General features: G+C 47.8%; 1 protein-coding gene across 1 annotated transcript; it reads left to right on the top strand.

Annotated features, from left to right (window-relative positions):
• Window positions 1–8,300: 8,300 nt before the first annotated feature.
• Window positions 8,301–13,552, top strand: LOC311318318 (creatine kinase M-type; the record flags this gene model as incomplete). Its single annotated transcript, XM_084449610.1, has 8 exons — window positions 8,301–8,366; window positions 9,682–9,890; window positions 10,472–10,626; window positions 10,796–10,928; window positions 11,725–11,896; window positions 12,096–12,219; window positions 12,443–12,632; window positions 13,374–13,552. The coding sequence occupies exons 2-8, from the start codon at window positions 9,698–9,700 to the stop codon at window positions 13,550–13,552; spliced, it is 1,146 nt and encodes a 381-aa protein (XP_084305736.1). The 5' UTR covers window positions 8,301–8,366; window positions 9,682–9,697.
• Window positions 13,553–17,451: the final 3,899 nt, after the last annotated feature.

Here is a 17,451-nt window from a genome sequence, read left to right as displayed (position 1 = left end):
TTCCTTAACTACACTCACACACTGGCCGTAAGTAAAGACATGTTGGTGGTAGTTCTATGAGCAATGTTCTCACTTCCTCCTCGTCTCCGGCGTGCTGTAGGTGGTGGGTGCTGGACGGCAGACCGCCCGGGGGTCGATGGTGTCCCGCCTGGTGACGCTCCTCGCTGGCCTGGCCACTCTGTATCTGCTCCAGTACAGACATCTGAGGACCCCATAGCGCTGCTCACTCACCGCTGCTCACTATGACCTGACCCATGCATACTAAATATGACTGCACCCATGCACACTAAATATGACTGGACCCATGCACACTAAATATGACTGCACCATGCACACTAAATATGACTGCACCCATGCACACTAAATATGACTGGACCCATGCACACTAAATATGACTGGACCCATGCACACTAAATATGACTGGACCCATGCACACTAAATATGACTGCACCCAAGCACACTAAATATGACTGCACCCATGCATACTAAATATGACTGCACCCATGCACACTAAATATGACTGCACCCATGCACACTAAATATGACTGGACCCATGCTCACTAAAATACATGAAGGATTTCTGGTTTCACATCGTTTTTATTCAATTTATTTGATTGCTGAACCCTTGTTAGTCGTCAGAGACACATTCTGCATCTACTCTTTCTGCAGGCCTTCCTTAAGCATCTACTCGCTCTTTCTGCAGGACTACCTTAAGCAGCTCACAACATGCAGAGGCTTAATGTCTAATGTCTACTCGTCACTTCGGGAATTATAGCTCCACCTTGTGGCTTTTGATGGTTACTGACGCTATTTAGGGCCACATTCCCAACACAACTTAAACAATCAACTACATAAATCATTGAGTATTAGTGAACAGATGATCAATGGGCCCCCTTATCTTAGGTTGTGGGATCTGGTCTTTAGAGAGTTTGAATGCTGCACAGGACTGCCTGAAAATCCTATTGATGATGTGAAAATATTATTAATATTAATATAAGTAGAGGAGAGAGTCAGTGAGCTGATACAGGTGGACAAACTTAAGTCAAGAAAATAAACACCTTTAATGGAGCGAGTCATGAACAATAACTTGACGCATGTTGGATGAGAGTCCAAACTGGGCACGCCTTATCATTTGTTATAGGGTTCAAGTATTGCGTGTGCTTTTGTGGGTGCCTGTGTGTGTGTGTGTGTGTGTGTGTGTGTGTGTGTGTGTGTTGTACAAGGTAATTTACGGTTCAGCTGCTAGGGACAGAGACCCTCACCCTATAAGGGCTGTCTAGAGGGCACAGAGAGAGAGGAGAGGGACAGGGGGCAGCAGAGGACCGGTCTCCAAAAGAGACAGCAGGAAACACAGTATGAAGCTGAGATTGAGTATATTTATTATGGGACAAATATGTCATTTTACAATATACTGTCACACATTTGAAAGCCAAGTGACAATATAATCCATCTGCTCCACCAACCCTCTTGGGTGTGCTGCAGAGACACTGTGCTTGGACAACAGCCCCACATCAAGGACATGAGAGCAGTCTCGCTGATGTAGACAGCTGTCCAATCGTGGCCACCTGCTACGGTTTTAAGCAAGTGTTAAAAGTCTTCAACTCCTCAAATAACCGTCATGTGTTTATCTTAAATTGCAATTACATTTTCTGTAACAAAATACCGATGAAATATTCAATAGAATGCTTTTGTGCGGGTCTGGCTCACGTGTCACTATGAGTGCTGGTGCACAGCGTGTCACTATGAGTGCTGGTGCGTGTGCAGCGTGTGCACGTGGAGTGCACGGCTGTGGGGGGGGGGGGGGGGGGGGTACTTTCCTGTGAACGTGTGTGTGTAGTGGGCAGGGAACCGGTGGTGATCACGTGCTAAGCGCAGGGAATGTGTGTGCGCAGACTGAGCTCTGTTCATGACCCACCAGGTGATGCCCATTGGACAGCTGGCACCAGCTGTCTCACCCTGTGCATTGTGGTTGTTGCATGTAGGCTTTGGCCATGCGTTAGGGGTGACCCCTGGTTCGCTGTCCAACCATGTGGGGTTCGTAGTTTGATCCAGTGAAGCTGTGAGATAGTTGAATAAACGGTTCTAACTCATCATCTGTGTTTACTTGGGTGTGAGCTCTGGTCCAGGTGGATGAGGGGATCCCGGTGGCCCGGTGGCCGTCACAGGCAAGGCCATCGGAAAGGGGTGATGGGGGACTGCATCCCTATTTAGAGAGGCCGTCCGAAGAGGCTAGCCTCATGAGACCGTCCTGATCTCACATTCTGTGAACTCTCGGTCTGGATACTCTCCATACAGATTAGTTTGTGCCAAATCAGAAAATGATCTCGCCCATCAGCGTTCAAACAGCTACCTCGGGTGGGATTAGGTGCGATGACAGCGAGGAGGGGTAGAAGTTAGTGTGTGATAGATGGTGACACACACACCGTTTTCAACTCGTCAAGCTACCAAAGAACACATTAGGTTACCAAAGAATCATAATACAGACAAGAAACAAACACGCTGAATACTGTTGACACTTTACCTTGATGAGATTCATTATTTTGGAATTGGTGTTGTATGGCTACTGTACCTGTAGTAAGAAGGTGACCAGACCAATATTCTCCAGAATTTGGAGCTGTGCCAGTTCTTATACACACATCTATAATGTGTCCTGTGCATGGCATCCTGGGTAACTATGCACATCCATGGGCACATACTGTATATTAATATCTTGCATTCTGACACACACACACACACACACACACACACATTCATGGAGGCACCAAATGTTATAAGAACAAGACATTCTGTGCATACATGTTGAGCATGCTTGTTGGAAAGATGGTCACTGTATAGGATGCAGCCACAAACCTCTAAAAGCACCTGTATAATACATCATCATCATCATCATCATCATATATAATGTATAATACATGTAGCCTACTAAATATACTGTATGTTATATATTCTGTAGTCAGTTGCATGCATGTGCCAGGCCAAATAGAAAGCTTGCCTCTTCAATATGGTGCCATACATTAGCCCAACTGAAGCTCTTTGGGGTACATTTCATTAACCGTTATTTACCATTGAGGTTAAAATCCCTTTTTCAAGAGGGACCTGTCCAAGACTGGCGGCAGTACAGTTTCATACACACACATTCTACACATTAGATCAGCTCAGAGGTGCAGGTCTTCCTGACTGGTCTCTCCCGAATGTATAGTACGACACACCGGGAACTGACTCGATGAAATTCAATCACTGGTTTAGAAGGAGGGGGCCAGGGAGGGGGGCGCTGGTGGACATGAGACTCTGGGATAATTATAGCCTCCTCTTTGCCACGCTGACCACGTGAGTGAGCCTGCAGGATCTGCTTTCAATGGGGGGAGACCAGGCCCCTGAAAACAAGGGCCCATCCCCCCTGTGATCCAGGAGTCCTCATAAAGGGTTTCATACGCACAAACACAACTCCTATTCTTACGACTGTAGAGCTGGAGGGGTGAGACTTGTGTTACTGCTCTACTTTGACACTCGCTGAAGATACAAACTACTAGGCTGTTTTATACTGTAAATCTAGCCTTTCCACTTGAGGAATTTAAGATGGACGCTCTTCAGATGCACACTATTATGTCACTGTTAGAAATGACTGGTTGGAATAGGAGGAGGTTGAAAAGAGTCTGTTTGTGACATAATTGCGTCACAGAAATGCTTGAGTGTTGAGGTTTGCTAATATACTGTACAGCATTTCACAGAGAGGTGTAAATCTTGAAAACCTTAGTGATCCAGAACCGTGTCCATGCCTGGAGGAAGCTGACTACTCTTCAGAATTCAACCAAACCCTGTGTGACTAGAGGAGGTCTGGAGGGCCGCAGTCCTGCTGGCTCCAATGTGTCATTTCAATCGTTTAGTTCATGGGTTCCCAAACTCCATCAATGTGGGCCTCCCCTCTGAAAGCAGTGACACACCCGCGCCCCCCCAACCCCCCAAATGTGTCCATTTTGCAAGGCAGTGTTAGCTAGCCCATAACGTTACACAGCTAAGTTAGCTCGGTGGCACCTGCTGCTAGTTAACGTTATGACGTTTTCACACAATACATCCATGCCTGCGGGGGGAGGCTCTCTCTGCACTATCCACACATTTAGTATACATCTCTCCTATTATTTATTTCGATCTTCTGACCTTTAAAATCACGTTTCATTCATAAAAACCATAGACATTTAAAAAATAAAAAACATGTTTTTCCTTTTTTTTTTCTTCTTCTAACCATCCCTCCGCGTCTCCCCTGAATTTCTTTGGGCCCCCCAGGGGAGGCCCGCCTCCCGGTTTGGGAATGCCTGGTTTAGTCTATATTCGTCTGTTTTCAGAAGACAGGTGGACAGGTTTACCTTGAGCGTGAGGAAGTTAAAATAACCAGTTTAAAGGTGTTACAGGACCTTTATAAATACATATTGTTCTCTTCACTTGCCAGGGACATGACATCCCCTGGATGGATTTAACACATATGAATGGACATGCATACATGCATACATCTCTCACCAACACTTAAACATAGTGTTCAAAGTTACAAAGTGTGTGGCGCTTGGTTTCCAAAGGTCACGAGTATTTTTGGCAGCTGCAGCGCGCCACTGCATAGTTGCCAAGGCGACCTGGAGGGGTCAAGTCGTATGAATTCCAAGCGAGGCGTCGTCAGGACAGATCACCGGGGCTCACTTCCTCCAGCATCCCTCTCGTACCCTACAATATACACAGCAGTCATGTAGCAGGGGAAATATTGCTGATGTGCTTTTTAAATTTATTTTTTATTTTTAACCTTTATTTAAGAACAAGTTCTTATTTACAAAGGTGGCTTGGCAAAAAGCAAAAGTCTCTTGAGGGAAGGGGGTTAGGGGGCTGAAAATAAAACAAGGTTAGATATAAGACAGTTATAAACAGCACACATTGACACATCACAACACATATATAAAACAACATGCAACACTACATGGATCAGTGAGTCTCACCAGCACAGACACACAGCAGCACATCATCAGCAAACATGCAAGACAGTTACAGACAGTTAAAGACAGCATACATGTGCAACGTCCTTATGTTCCCAAGATATCACTTTCCACAAACTGTCCTCCATGCTATGAACGAACTCAGTATGAACGATGGAGTGAATTCTCAGGATCATTTTCAAAGTGGGTGCACAAGGGAATCTGAAATCTCTACATGTCTGTCTGTCTGTCTGAAGCCTGGACATTTAAGGCTGATGAATAGAGAACAGATTTTCCTCATGAGGATATCACTATCAATCAATCAATCAATCAAAGCTTTATTTATATAGCGCATTTCATACCCAGAGGCAACACAATGCGCTATAAAGGCATGGCCTCTAAGGCTAAGGCCTTCAAGACGAGGGCAGCAAGGGGCCGTGTCTACAGGTCACATCATTTAATTGCTGTATACAGTGACCCAAATAAATGGCTCTAATTATGGATCTGAATTTGGGGAAACACTAGCTTAGGAGGTGTGCAGATAGTCTGTGAGCCGTCCAAGCTGAGGTGAGAGAATGTGGAGTCCTCTGAAGCCAGGGGAGATTGCGTGGTGAGAAGCTCTTTCGGTTCCCATGCGTCGTCCAGTTATCTCAGCACGGTTGCATAACTGTCCTAACTCTGCTTTGGCCAGTCAGTCGCTGTGTGTAAAATGTGTGCAGCTGTTATGTCAGGAGTCTCATTTCCAGACACGACTACTTCCCACCATCTCTCTCTCCCTTTCTCTCCCCCTCTCTCTCCCTCTCTCTCCCTCTCTCTTTCTCTCCCCTCTCTCTCCCCTCTCTCTCTCTCCCCTCTCTCTCTCTCTCCTCTCTCCCCTCTCTCTCTCTCTCCCTCCCTCTCTCTCTCTCTCTCTCTCCCTCTCTCTCTCTCTCCCCTCTCTCTCTCTCTCTCTCTCTCTCTCACCCACCTGCTCTTCTCCTGATAGGTGAACAGAGCATCTAAAAAGCTTATTGCTCCTGAGGGGTCCATTATAAAGATCTCACTATAATGAATGTAACATAGCTGTGAGAGAACGGCAGGACTCGCTGATGAGACACGCCCGAAGACACGCCTTTACATTATATACTTATAACGGGATTTGCAGCAAACAACGATAGCAGGAATCCATGGGAGCATATTGTCTCTGGCGTCTGGTGAGGGACGGATGGTGAAGTGGCTTGAATCCACAGCGCCGTAGGACGGAGACTAATTTAGTCCTCCCACCCCCCCCCCCCCACTCACAGGAGGACAGGCAGCAGACAGCTGAGTAACAGGACACGGGGGTGTCAATTCAGGGCAAGGGCACCACGAAAAGCCCACGCTCCACCCTTCCATATCTCCTGACAGGGCCGGGGCCGGGGCTGGGGGTGGGGGGTGGAGGCTGGGGGGTGGAGGCTGGGGGGTGGGGGCGGGGGGGTGTGGAAGGGTATGACGGAGTGGTGGCGTGCGAGGGGGGGGGGTCTGGGTGTGAGGGCTTGGGAGGGAGCGCCGTGGATGATGTGAGATGGTAGTTGTGTGTGTGTGTGTGTGTGTGTGTGTGTGTGTGTGGGGGGGGGGTTTGAGAGGGAACATACTGTATTTTATACAAATGGTTGGGAGGGTGAGCAGGGACAAGGGGACAGCGTGAGAGGGGACGGGGGTAGGACAGTGACAGCTGTGATTGGATGAAACAGGTGTGTTGAGAGACAAGCCAGGTCAGCCCAGGGACCGGGAGGGGCCCGGTCAGCCCAGGGGCCGGGAGGAAGACCCTGCCTGTAACAAGGGGCTCTTTGACAAGAACGCTGTCACACAACACTGGTTCATTATGAAAGACCACACTGGTTCATGCTCCTTCATTAAGCCCTGACACTAATATACCACCAGGACTGTGAGGACATGACTGGACAACTTCCAGTGCAGAAAGTGAAATGCAGTTTTCTGTCTAAGTTTCCCTGATTAAAGACTAGCCACAGCTTCCAAGTAGCTAGTCACACAATCACATGTGGAAGATGGAGGACTATTGGACTAATGGTGAAGTGGAAGTAATAGTGAAAGCTTTTGCCATCGACATAATATGCATGAGGGTGACATCTTCCCTCACACACTGACTCGTGCGCGGGATGCGTTGTGACTTGAAAGTAATTCACAGTAATGTCATCAACATACAGTATGCAATAAACATCACTTGGGTAGTAGATACAAGTACAATAACAACAAGACAGGAAGTTCCACCCATAGATGCTGCAGAACCAAAATACCGATCATGAGTGAGACGGAGTGAGACATTTGAGAAGAGGACAAATGGAAGAATACAACGTTCCAAAATGATGGGAATGAATGGCCTAGTGTTCCACACCCTTCATGGTTCCACGCCCTGCATGGTTCCACGCCCTGCATGGTTCTCTCTGGAACACGTCTTCAGCGATGGTGTTGTCCACCATGCAAGTGGAGGTCAGTGAAAGACAGAGACAGTTTTCCAGATGACAGAGAGAGTCATTAGGGTGTCCACGTCAGTCAACAAGCCACATTAGTGTTTGGATCAAGGCTCCTTGCTGGAAAGCACCAGCTTGCATGCGTATCCCCCCAGGAAAAACATGTTCCTCCCCGCCATCAGCTGTCCAAGCAGCTTGACCGCGCCGTGTCCTTGCATTGTCCTTCTTGGTGACCTATAATGCAGAGATTAAAAGATAGTTGAAATCCTTTCTAAAACCTTCAGTTTGCTTCTGCCTAACGTGGCCTGCTGGGTGGAGTGTGCTTTGCTTCATTTGCATCGGGTGTAAAACACACAAAAAAGCTCTGATCTGAACTGGACAGCGTTCACAGGCAGGCAGCCATGTGATGAGGGAAACGAATGATCTGATCTGAAGTGTTCAGCGTTCACAGGCAGGCAGCCATGTGATGAGGGAAACCAATGGCAGCTTTTTCTAAATCTAATGCTTGATATTAAGCCCCTGTGAGACATGAGACATGGCATCTTTGGCAAAAGCTTTGCTCAGCTTTTTTGAGCGGTTACTCTATCCCCCCACTTGCCCAGTCCCTCCCCTCTCTGAGAACCCCCCAGGCCCGGCCCCAACCCCCCAGGCCCGGCCCCAACCCCCCAGACCCTGCCCCATACATAGAGCCTGTCGGGGGGGGGGGGGGGGGGGAGGGGGGCGAGGGTACAGCTGCAGCCTCCATCTTGGATAACTGATGTCAATTCAAGCCTTACGTGAGCGCGAAGAACCAGCTCTGGCCAATGAGGGCACAGCCAGCACTAAATGGCTCAGCCAATAGCTGCATGTCTGCCTGGTATATAAGTGGAGGGTAAAGACCTTCAAATTTGGGTGACCCTATTTTGGCTACGGTGAACAGGACTGATCCCAAGGACTGTTAACTCTTTTCTTGTCTGGAGTGCAGGTAAAAACCTAACTAACAGTAACTATGCTAATAGCTAATAACAAGTACACAGAATACTGGACGCCTGAACGGACCTGCAGAAATGTGTGAACTTTTGGAAATGCTAAAGAATGGGAGGTTTTCCTGCAACTCTGTAGCTGCTTGTTTCTAGTTATCTTGAGGATGTATTCTAACATGGCAGCCCTGGTCACTGAGCTCAGAGAGATACCTGGAGGAAATAAGGATTCCTTCACTTGTATTTGCAAGGGTATATTGTTCTGAGGTGTTATGTTGTAGAGTTGCTGTAGCTAGCTATGTTTCTGTCTGTCATGAGGGCTGTTCACAGATCTGAAGTCAGTTAAGTGTCACTCTCTATAAATGGCAGTTTGAGAATCTTATCTCCATAGGATAAGAATGCAAAAAACCCAAAGCAGTCTTAACATAAACTCTACATTACATTTCCTGAATACACGGCACAGTCCTTGCAAACGGTCGTTTAGGGGGGATTACTTTGCAAGCAATGATGTAATAACTGCATAAATGGTTGTCAAGATAATATGATGTATTTCATATACCAGCACTAACTCAGAAAATGTGATACGAATAATGACTTGGAAGGCTGTGCGTGCTCTGGTAATACATTCAGCTCAGAAAATCAATGAACGCCAAACAGGTGACAACAGCGGATACATTACATGACAAGGTTATCTCCCCGGTTCATGCATGTGCGTCAAGGTGACAAAATGTCCCTCTGTGGTGACGCTGAAGGGACCAGTTTGGCTCATTTTTAAGCAGCGTTGTGAGTAATGGAAGCAACATGTTGGGAGGTATTTCTGCAGGGTGTTGGGGGGGGGGGGGGGGGGGCTCTGAGCACATAGTGTACAGAAAAGATTCAGGTAGACAAGAGTTATGGGTGGGGGGTAGAGGGTGTTACCCGAGTGGGTAAGAATGTTGGACGTTGTACACCAGGGGTGCGCTTAGGGGAGTTAAAAATACCCCCCTCACAAGCCCCCCCCCCCCTCCCCCTTATCTATGACAGACATTTGATCCAATGGACTTGGGATGACGTTTGAAGCTAGGAAAGGAGACCAGTAAACAGTATCCAACACTGTTTAAAATCGTTGCAACTCTTCTAAAGAGTTTCTCTAGAAATCATTCTGAATCTTTGCCTGAGGAAGTTTGACTGCCATGTTATGTGTGCCCTGAAAGAATGCCCCCCCACCCTCCACTTTTAGTGACTGGGAATTTCTTTTAAGAGGCGTGTCTTTTCAGGGGTCACAATAGGATGTCAAGAAATGTCCTCCATTAATGTCTTTCTGTCTGCTCCTCTCCGCAGTGTTAGAAACGCAACCATGCCTTTCGGTAACACCCACAACAACTTCAAGCTCAACTTCTCCGTTGAGGATGAGTACCCTGACCTGACCAAGCACAACAACCACATGGCCAAGGTGCTGACCAAGGACATGTACGCCAAGCTCAGGGACAAGCAGACCCCCAGCGGCTACACCGTGGATGATATCATCCAGACCGGAGTTGACAACCCTGGTGAGTGACATGGAGAGACTTTAAATGCATTCCAGGTCCACATGACCTCTCTTAGATACTATGGGGGATGTGGCCAAACCCTAGAGTTAGCCCATGAACCCTAGCATTAGCCCATGAACCCTAGCATTAGCCCATGAACCCTAGCATTAGCCCATGAACCCTAGCATTAGCCCATGAACCCTAGCATTAGCCCATGAACCCTAGCGTTAGCCCATGAACCCTAGCATTAGCCCATGAACCCTAGCATTAGCCCATGAACCCTAGCATTAGCCCATGAACCCTAGCATTAGCCCATGAACCCTAGCATTAGCCCATGAAGGAAGCTAGGACCTCGACACTGATGATCAGATAAACACATATCTTCTGCATTCAAATACAGAATACCTCATAATTATATTGTTATGCCTCCATTTCAATAAGTGCCACATGCGTTCTACACCACATACAGCGCCTCAAACCTCAACGTTATATACATGCTTCAGTTCATAGCGCGCGTGGTTTGACACCTCGTTAGCACGAGTTTGTGTCAGTGTGAAGCTGCTGTCACCAACGTCTCCTACTCCTCCCCCCCCCCACCTCAGGTCACCCCTTCATCATGACCGTTGGCTGCGTGGCCGGTGACGAGGAGTCCTACGAGGTCTTCAAGGATCTGCTGGACCCCATCATCTCCGACCGTCATGGTGGATACAAGCCCACAGACAAGCACAAGACCGACTTGAACTTCGAGAACCTGAAGGTATGGATTTCAACTCCTACTGAGGAGGGTCCTTGTGGAAAACGCAAAATCGCACAGCGCACGGGCGATAGGTACAACACATAAAGTAGGCGGAATAACTGGATAGGTAAGAAAGAAAGAGTATTTTGACTACAGTCCACCTGACATGTTCTCACTGTCCTCTCTGTAGGGAGGCGATGACCTGGACCCCAACTACGTACTGAGCAGCCGCGTGCGTACCGGGCGCAGCATCAAGGGGTACACCCTGCCCCCCCACAACAGCCGCGGAGAGCGCAGAGCCGTGGAGAAGCTGTCAGTCGAGGGTCAGTCCCACACCCTGTACACAGCACAGAGGTCGAGGGTCAGTCCCACACCCTGTACACAGCACAGAGGTCGAGGGTCAGTCCCACACCCTGAACACAGCACAGAGGTCGAGGGTCAGTCCCACACCCTGTACACAGCACAGAGGTCGAGGGTCAGTCCCACACCCTGTACACAGCACAGAGGTCGAGGGTCAGTCCCACACCCTGTACACAGCACAGAGGTCGAGGGTCAGTCCCACACCCTGAACACAGCACAGAGGTCGAGGGTCAGTCCCACACCCTGTACACAGCACAGAGGTCGAGGGTCAGTCCCACACCCTGAACACAGCACAGAGGTCGAGGGTCAGTCCCACACCCTGTACACAGCACAGAGGTCGAGGGTCAGTCCCACACCCTGTACACAGCACAGAGGTCGAGGGTCAGTCCCACACCCTGTACACAGCACAGCGCTCGAGGTTAAGCGTGGGCCTGAACCCTTAACAAAGGGTCCACTGGAAGCGGAGAAAATAGAGATAAAATTCCGGTGACCCCTTGGCTTCATGGACTCTGCTACAAAATGGCTGCCAAAGCGAGAGTGAATACAGAAAAAGATGTGATGTTTTTTAAGTGGGGCAACTGTTTCTATACGTGACGTGTGTCCGTCCATCCGTGTGTGTGTGTGTGTGTCCGTTTGTGGCATGAGATTTATACCAATCAGAGTAGCCAATACTGTTGCATACCAACAGAGGGCGGTAGAGATTTCTCATAAGCCAGTGCCACTTATTGCCCCACCTGAGTGTTTTGTGTGTCTTTACAGCACTGGCCAGCCTGGACGGTGAGTTCAAGGGAACCTACTACCCCCTGAAGTCCATGAGCGACGCCGACCAGGATCTGCTGATCAATGATCACTTCCTGTTCGACAAGCCCGTGTCCCCCCTGCTGCTGGCCGCTGGCATGGCTCGTGACTGGCCCGACGCGAGAGGCATCTGGTCAGCTCACATCTCATTACCTGGATATCTGCAAAGCCTTTTCCCGTTAAAACATATCAGTTTTATATTGAACAACAAAAACATATCAGTCCCCTCGTACACCACCGTACCTTAGAGGTTCACGTAGATCCCCCGGTAGTCTCGGCTCGTCTGTGATGTCTGTGTTTCTGTGGTATTCACTTCCCTTCCTCTGAAACAGGCACAACGATGAGAAGAGCTTCCTGGTCTGGGTGAACGAGGAGGACCATCTGCGCGTCATCTCCATGCAGAAGGGCGGCAACATGAAGGAGGTCTTCAGGCGCTTCTGCGTCGGCCTGACCAGGGTGTGTACAAATCACGTGTATAAATCACGTGTGTACAAATCACATGTGTATAAATCACGTGTGTACAAATCACATGTGTGTACAAATCATATATGTGTACAAATCACGTGTGTAAAAATCATCAACATTTTACAAGATCTCTAACACTATAAAAATGACATATCACATAAACATTGAAGTGAATCCAGGTCGTTGACCAAGCTTTTTTTCTCTTGCCTGGCAGATTGAGGAGATCTTCAAGAAGCACAACCACGGCTTCATGTGGAACGAGCACATCGGCTACGTGCTGACCTGCCCCTCCAACCTGGGCACCGGCCTGCGCGGCGGCGTGCACGTCAAGCTGCCCAAGCTGAGCACGCACGCCAAGTTCGACGAGATCCTCACCAGGCTGCGCCTGCAGAAGCGCGGCACAGGTACATTTACAGACAGACAGACAGACAGTAGGACAGACAGTAGGACAGACAGTAGGACAGACAGACAGACAGACAGTCAGACAGAAGGACAAACAGACAGTCAGATAGACAGACAGAGTCAGTTGGTCAGTCAGACAGACAGTCAGTCAGTCAGTCAGTCAGTCAGTTAGACAGACAGACAGACAGACAGACAGACAGACAGACAGACAGACAGAGGGAGAGACAGATTGACAGGCAGACAGACAGACAGACATACAGACAGACAGACAGAGACAGTCAGACAGTAGGACAGACAGACAGTAGGACAGACAGACAGTCAGACAGACAGACAGTAGGACAGACAGACAGTCAGATAGACAGACAGTCAGTCAGTCAGTCTGTCAGACAGACAGACAGTCAGTCAGTCAGTTAGACAGACAGTCTGTCAGACAGACAGACAGAAAGACAGTAGGACAGACAGACAGACAGACAGTCAGTCAGTCAGTCAGTCAGTCAGTCAGTTAGACAGACAGTCTGTCAGACAGACAGACAGAAAGACAGTAGGACAGACAGACAGTCAGTCAGTCAGTCAGTCAGTCAGTCAGTTAGATAGACAGTCAGACAGACAGGACAGACAGACAGACAGACAGACAGACAGACAGTCAGTCAGTCAGTCAGACAGACAGACAGTCAGACAGACGGACAGAAACACACGGGTGACTGAAACCATGACGTGGTTCCCCCTCCCTCTCCTCTCCCCAGGTGGCGTGGACACCGCGTCCGTGGGCGGAGTGTTCGACATCTCCAACGCCGACCGTCTGGGCTCCTCCGAGGTGGACCAGGTTCAGTGCGTGGTCGACGGCGTGAAGCTGATGGTGGAGATGGAGAAGAAGCTGGAGAAGGGCGAGGCCATCGACGGCATGATCCCCGCACAGAAGTAAAGAGGGACGTTGTTGTTGTTGTTTTATTTTTCTATCGTCCAATCACGCGCCATCGAGACGAACCGCCCGGCGCGCAGAGTAAAGCGCTGCTCGCCCAGAGACTCTCCTCTTTTCTTTCTTCCCACTTTATTTCTCTCTCCTTTTCCGTTCTTCTGTTTTTTCCTTTCCTGTTCTTCTTCTGTTTTTCCACGCTCTCCCGTCCGCCCCGCCCCTCCTGGGATCAGCCACCGAGCCGGGGTCAGACCCGCTACACTCTGGTTGTAAAAAGTCATCTTGAAACCTGATTCAATAAACTTGACCCCATGAAACAACAGGGGTGAAAGAGGTCAACCTAGTTTGGTCTTTCTTGTTCTTGTGTTGATGACGGGAGCTGTTTGTACTGTACCTGCAGTTATTATAGGTGGGTTAACATAACTACAGTAATAATCTAGACATTATCTGTAGAAGTTACTGGATAGTAATATCTAGTGTTATTGATGTCCAATATCAAGTGGGAAAAAATCAATGTGAGAAACCATATCTTAATTTGGAATTAATGTAATTTAGTCTTTCATAGTGGTCAATCTTCAAAGGGATAATATTTTTGAAGATGCTTTTAGAGCATTTTGGTGGACTGTCCAGTTATTGGAAAACAAGAAACAAATGAAACAATGGCAACATCAGTGAAGTTTATTAATCATCAGCTCCATGTTCTCATATCTCTGTATACCAAAACCAGTCAATCACACATTACAGGTTGTTTCTGAGGGGTCAAAGGGTGTAGAATTAAGCTTCCGGGTCAAACCGTGTCTCTACTTCAGTCTCATTGGCCTCTATTGCATATCACATCAAAGGTTCCAAAAACATGTCCAGCGTGACAGTGTGACACGTGACTTTAATACTGAGCCCCCTGGGGTAAGAACACTGTCACCAGCAACCATTTAAACATATCACTGACTCTCTGGCTCACCATACAGACCAGTATATACTAAACAAACCTGCTAGCATCTCAGGTTTCTACATCCCACCTGGAGACACGTCACATCCGTCTAAACCAGGTAGGACCTCAATACACGCGTCACATCCGTCTGAACCAGGTAGGACCTCAATACACGCGTCACATCCGTCTGAACCAGGTAGGACCTCAATACACGCGTCACATCCGTCTGAACCAGGTAGGACCTCAATACACGCGTCACATCTGTCTCAGCTGCCCCTGTGGGAACGCTCAGCAGATGCTCACTTGCAACCAGTAAAAACCTAAACCAACATTTCTATGGCTTGAATGTGACTCAAGGCTTTTGACAACAGTCCATCAGGATTGGTGAGAATTCCAATGAAACAGGAATTCATGAATTCTGGAATTGATCATTTTGAATGAAAAAGATTTAATCGAGCCATAATTTGAAAGTGGGGGAAATTCTGACGTCTTTGAATGTGATTCATTAATATCCTGAGGATAATTTGGCTGTTAAATGTGTTAATAACATATTTCAAAATGGAACCCGTTTTTCTGTAACACAAGATGGAGTGAAATCATTGGAATTGACCCAGAACCTTCCATCTGTGAGTGTGAGAGGGGAAACCAGCCGGTACATTTTCCAGTACAATTACTTTGTGTTAATATTCATGTTCTAAAAAACTGACTGTATCTTTATTCCATAAAGCATCCACCCATCGGTCACCCACCGGTCACCCATCGGTCACCCATCGGTCACCCATCGGGGTGGATCATTGTTGATTTTTTCCCTTAAACCCAGAATGTGAAGTCATGCAGGATCGCAGGTCGGTATTATTCCCATAGTCAATGACAGAAACTGCTTTAAACTAGAATTACTTCCCTTGCTCTAGCTATAAAGAAACCTTGAGCTCTAAGATATATACTATATTTATATATTTTATATACAGCCATAAACTGACTGATATAAATCCTGTTTTTCTTTTTTCTTTTTTCAACGATATTATTATTCTAAAAAATAAATTAAGTACCTGTGCAAATATCCACAAATTGAAGTGTTTCACATTTAAGACATTGGCGCCCTCCAGTGGCCAGTTTGGGTATTACCCAAGACTCCACTGGACGGAGCTGATTCAAGTCAAAGCAAAGTGCATTGAGGTCTATATTACCTAATGCTAATATACACCACAATGAGAATGTCCAGGCAATAGGACTAAGACTGAGGGTCCTTGCGTCTGTGTCCGTCTCTGCCCGGGTCAGGGGGTCAGGGAGAGTCTTATCAGAGGACAGAACAGACCAAATATGACCCAGAGGAGCCCATCGTTCAACCATGTGTTGAGTGTGAGTGGACGACTGACCGTTGAGTGTTTCCAAGCAAAACAACAGAAGAGAAGCTCAAACCAAACGGACGTGAGGAAGCGAACGCTCATGGCGAAGGTTGAGTCATACATACACAGATACAGATGTTGAGGTGAAGGTGTGTGTGAAGGTGCCGTCGTGTCCCTGTTGAGCTGGGCGGGGAGGACAGAGCGCCGCTGGAGCGTCACCGTGAGCAACGCCACAACCGAGAGAGCGTTAACAGTAAATCACCAGAGTCTGTAGCCGACATGAAATATCACAGAACATCACTCACTCAATCAGGGAGAGGGAATAGAAAGTGTTGATTCTTTTTTTCTTTTTCTTTTTGACGTTGAACATGTACCGTGTGAAGGCAGTAGGGGGCGCTCAGCTTCAAAGGCAGCTGGACAGGAAACAGGAAACATGAAGAAAACAAACCCTGTCCACTCTGCCTTCAGTGGCTGTTGAACAGCTTCCCTGTGTTTCTACTGGATGTGCTGTCCCCTCCCCCCTCCCCCCACAGTGACCCCCCTCCCCCCACAGTGACCCACCACTGACCCCACAGTGACCCACCATGGACCCCACAGTGACCCACCATGGACCCCACAGTGACCCACCATAGAACCATAGACTACACAGTTTCATTTGATGCCCACGATGCCAAAACGCCTCAGGGTGTCAGAACAGGCAACAGTGTGTGTGTGTGTGTGTGTGTGTGTGTGTGTGTGTGTGTGTGTGTGTGAGTGTGTGTGAGCATCATCACAGGGGGTGTGGAGGTGTGTAACCCCAAACAGCCCCTGTTGGTGTTCACCCTCGGTGCAGTGAGAGGGAAGATGGGTCACATGGGACAGAACCAAAAACAAACCGCATCGCACTGCGCAGAAAACAACAGGACTTGTTCCCCAATAGGTTCACCGTGAGTCTGACAGCTTTGCATTTTGGCAACGCCACATGGCGTTCAAGGGCAATGTTCTGCAACTACTATAGCAGGCATCCTCCCAGCCACCACTCAACAAGCTTTTAGCAACTACAACTGTCTATGCTGAGAAACAACTTGGCAACTGTTTCATGACTTGAATGCAACTCTGTTGAAGAAAGCGACGAGGGAAACCTCAGCGTGGGAGACGGGAGTTCTGGGAGATAAAATGCAGATAAATATGTATTGAGATGATTATTGAGAATGACCCAAGCTGACAGAGACATTGAACCCAGCCAATCTAACGGGTCCTTTAATGAGTTTAGTCCATGTGCTTGTTTCGATGACGTGGGCAGCCCTTGCAACGTGGATTCCCTTCTAATGAGCTTACTTATAAAACGACAGGTAAATTATGAGGTATGGAGGTGAAAGATTAGTTATCATTCATTCACAGCTAATGTCAGCACTGCTCCTGGTCATATTGATGCTGATAGCTAGATGGAGTATGAGATCAATACTTGCACCAAAGTGTATCTTACCTGACATATTGCATTAACAAATCAGCTTATTATGGTGTGGGTTGTTATAAACGTACTTGTTTCCAATCCCTACTTTTCACGTGCATTAGGACGCTTATACAGTATATATGTGTGAGAGGAAAGAACCCTACCAGCTCATCCAGCTGATCATGTGACAGGGACGTCAGAG

The sequence above is a fragment of the Borostomias antarcticus genome, assembly GCF_949987555.1.
Source record: "Borostomias antarcticus genome assembly, chromosome: 15".
Taxonomy (NCBI): domain Eukaryota; kingdom Metazoa; phylum Chordata; class Actinopteri; order Stomiiformes; family Stomiidae; genus Borostomias; species Borostomias antarcticus.
The sequence above is the reverse complement of the archived record's forward strand: the minus strand, read 5'-3'. Positions and strand labels throughout refer to the sequence as shown.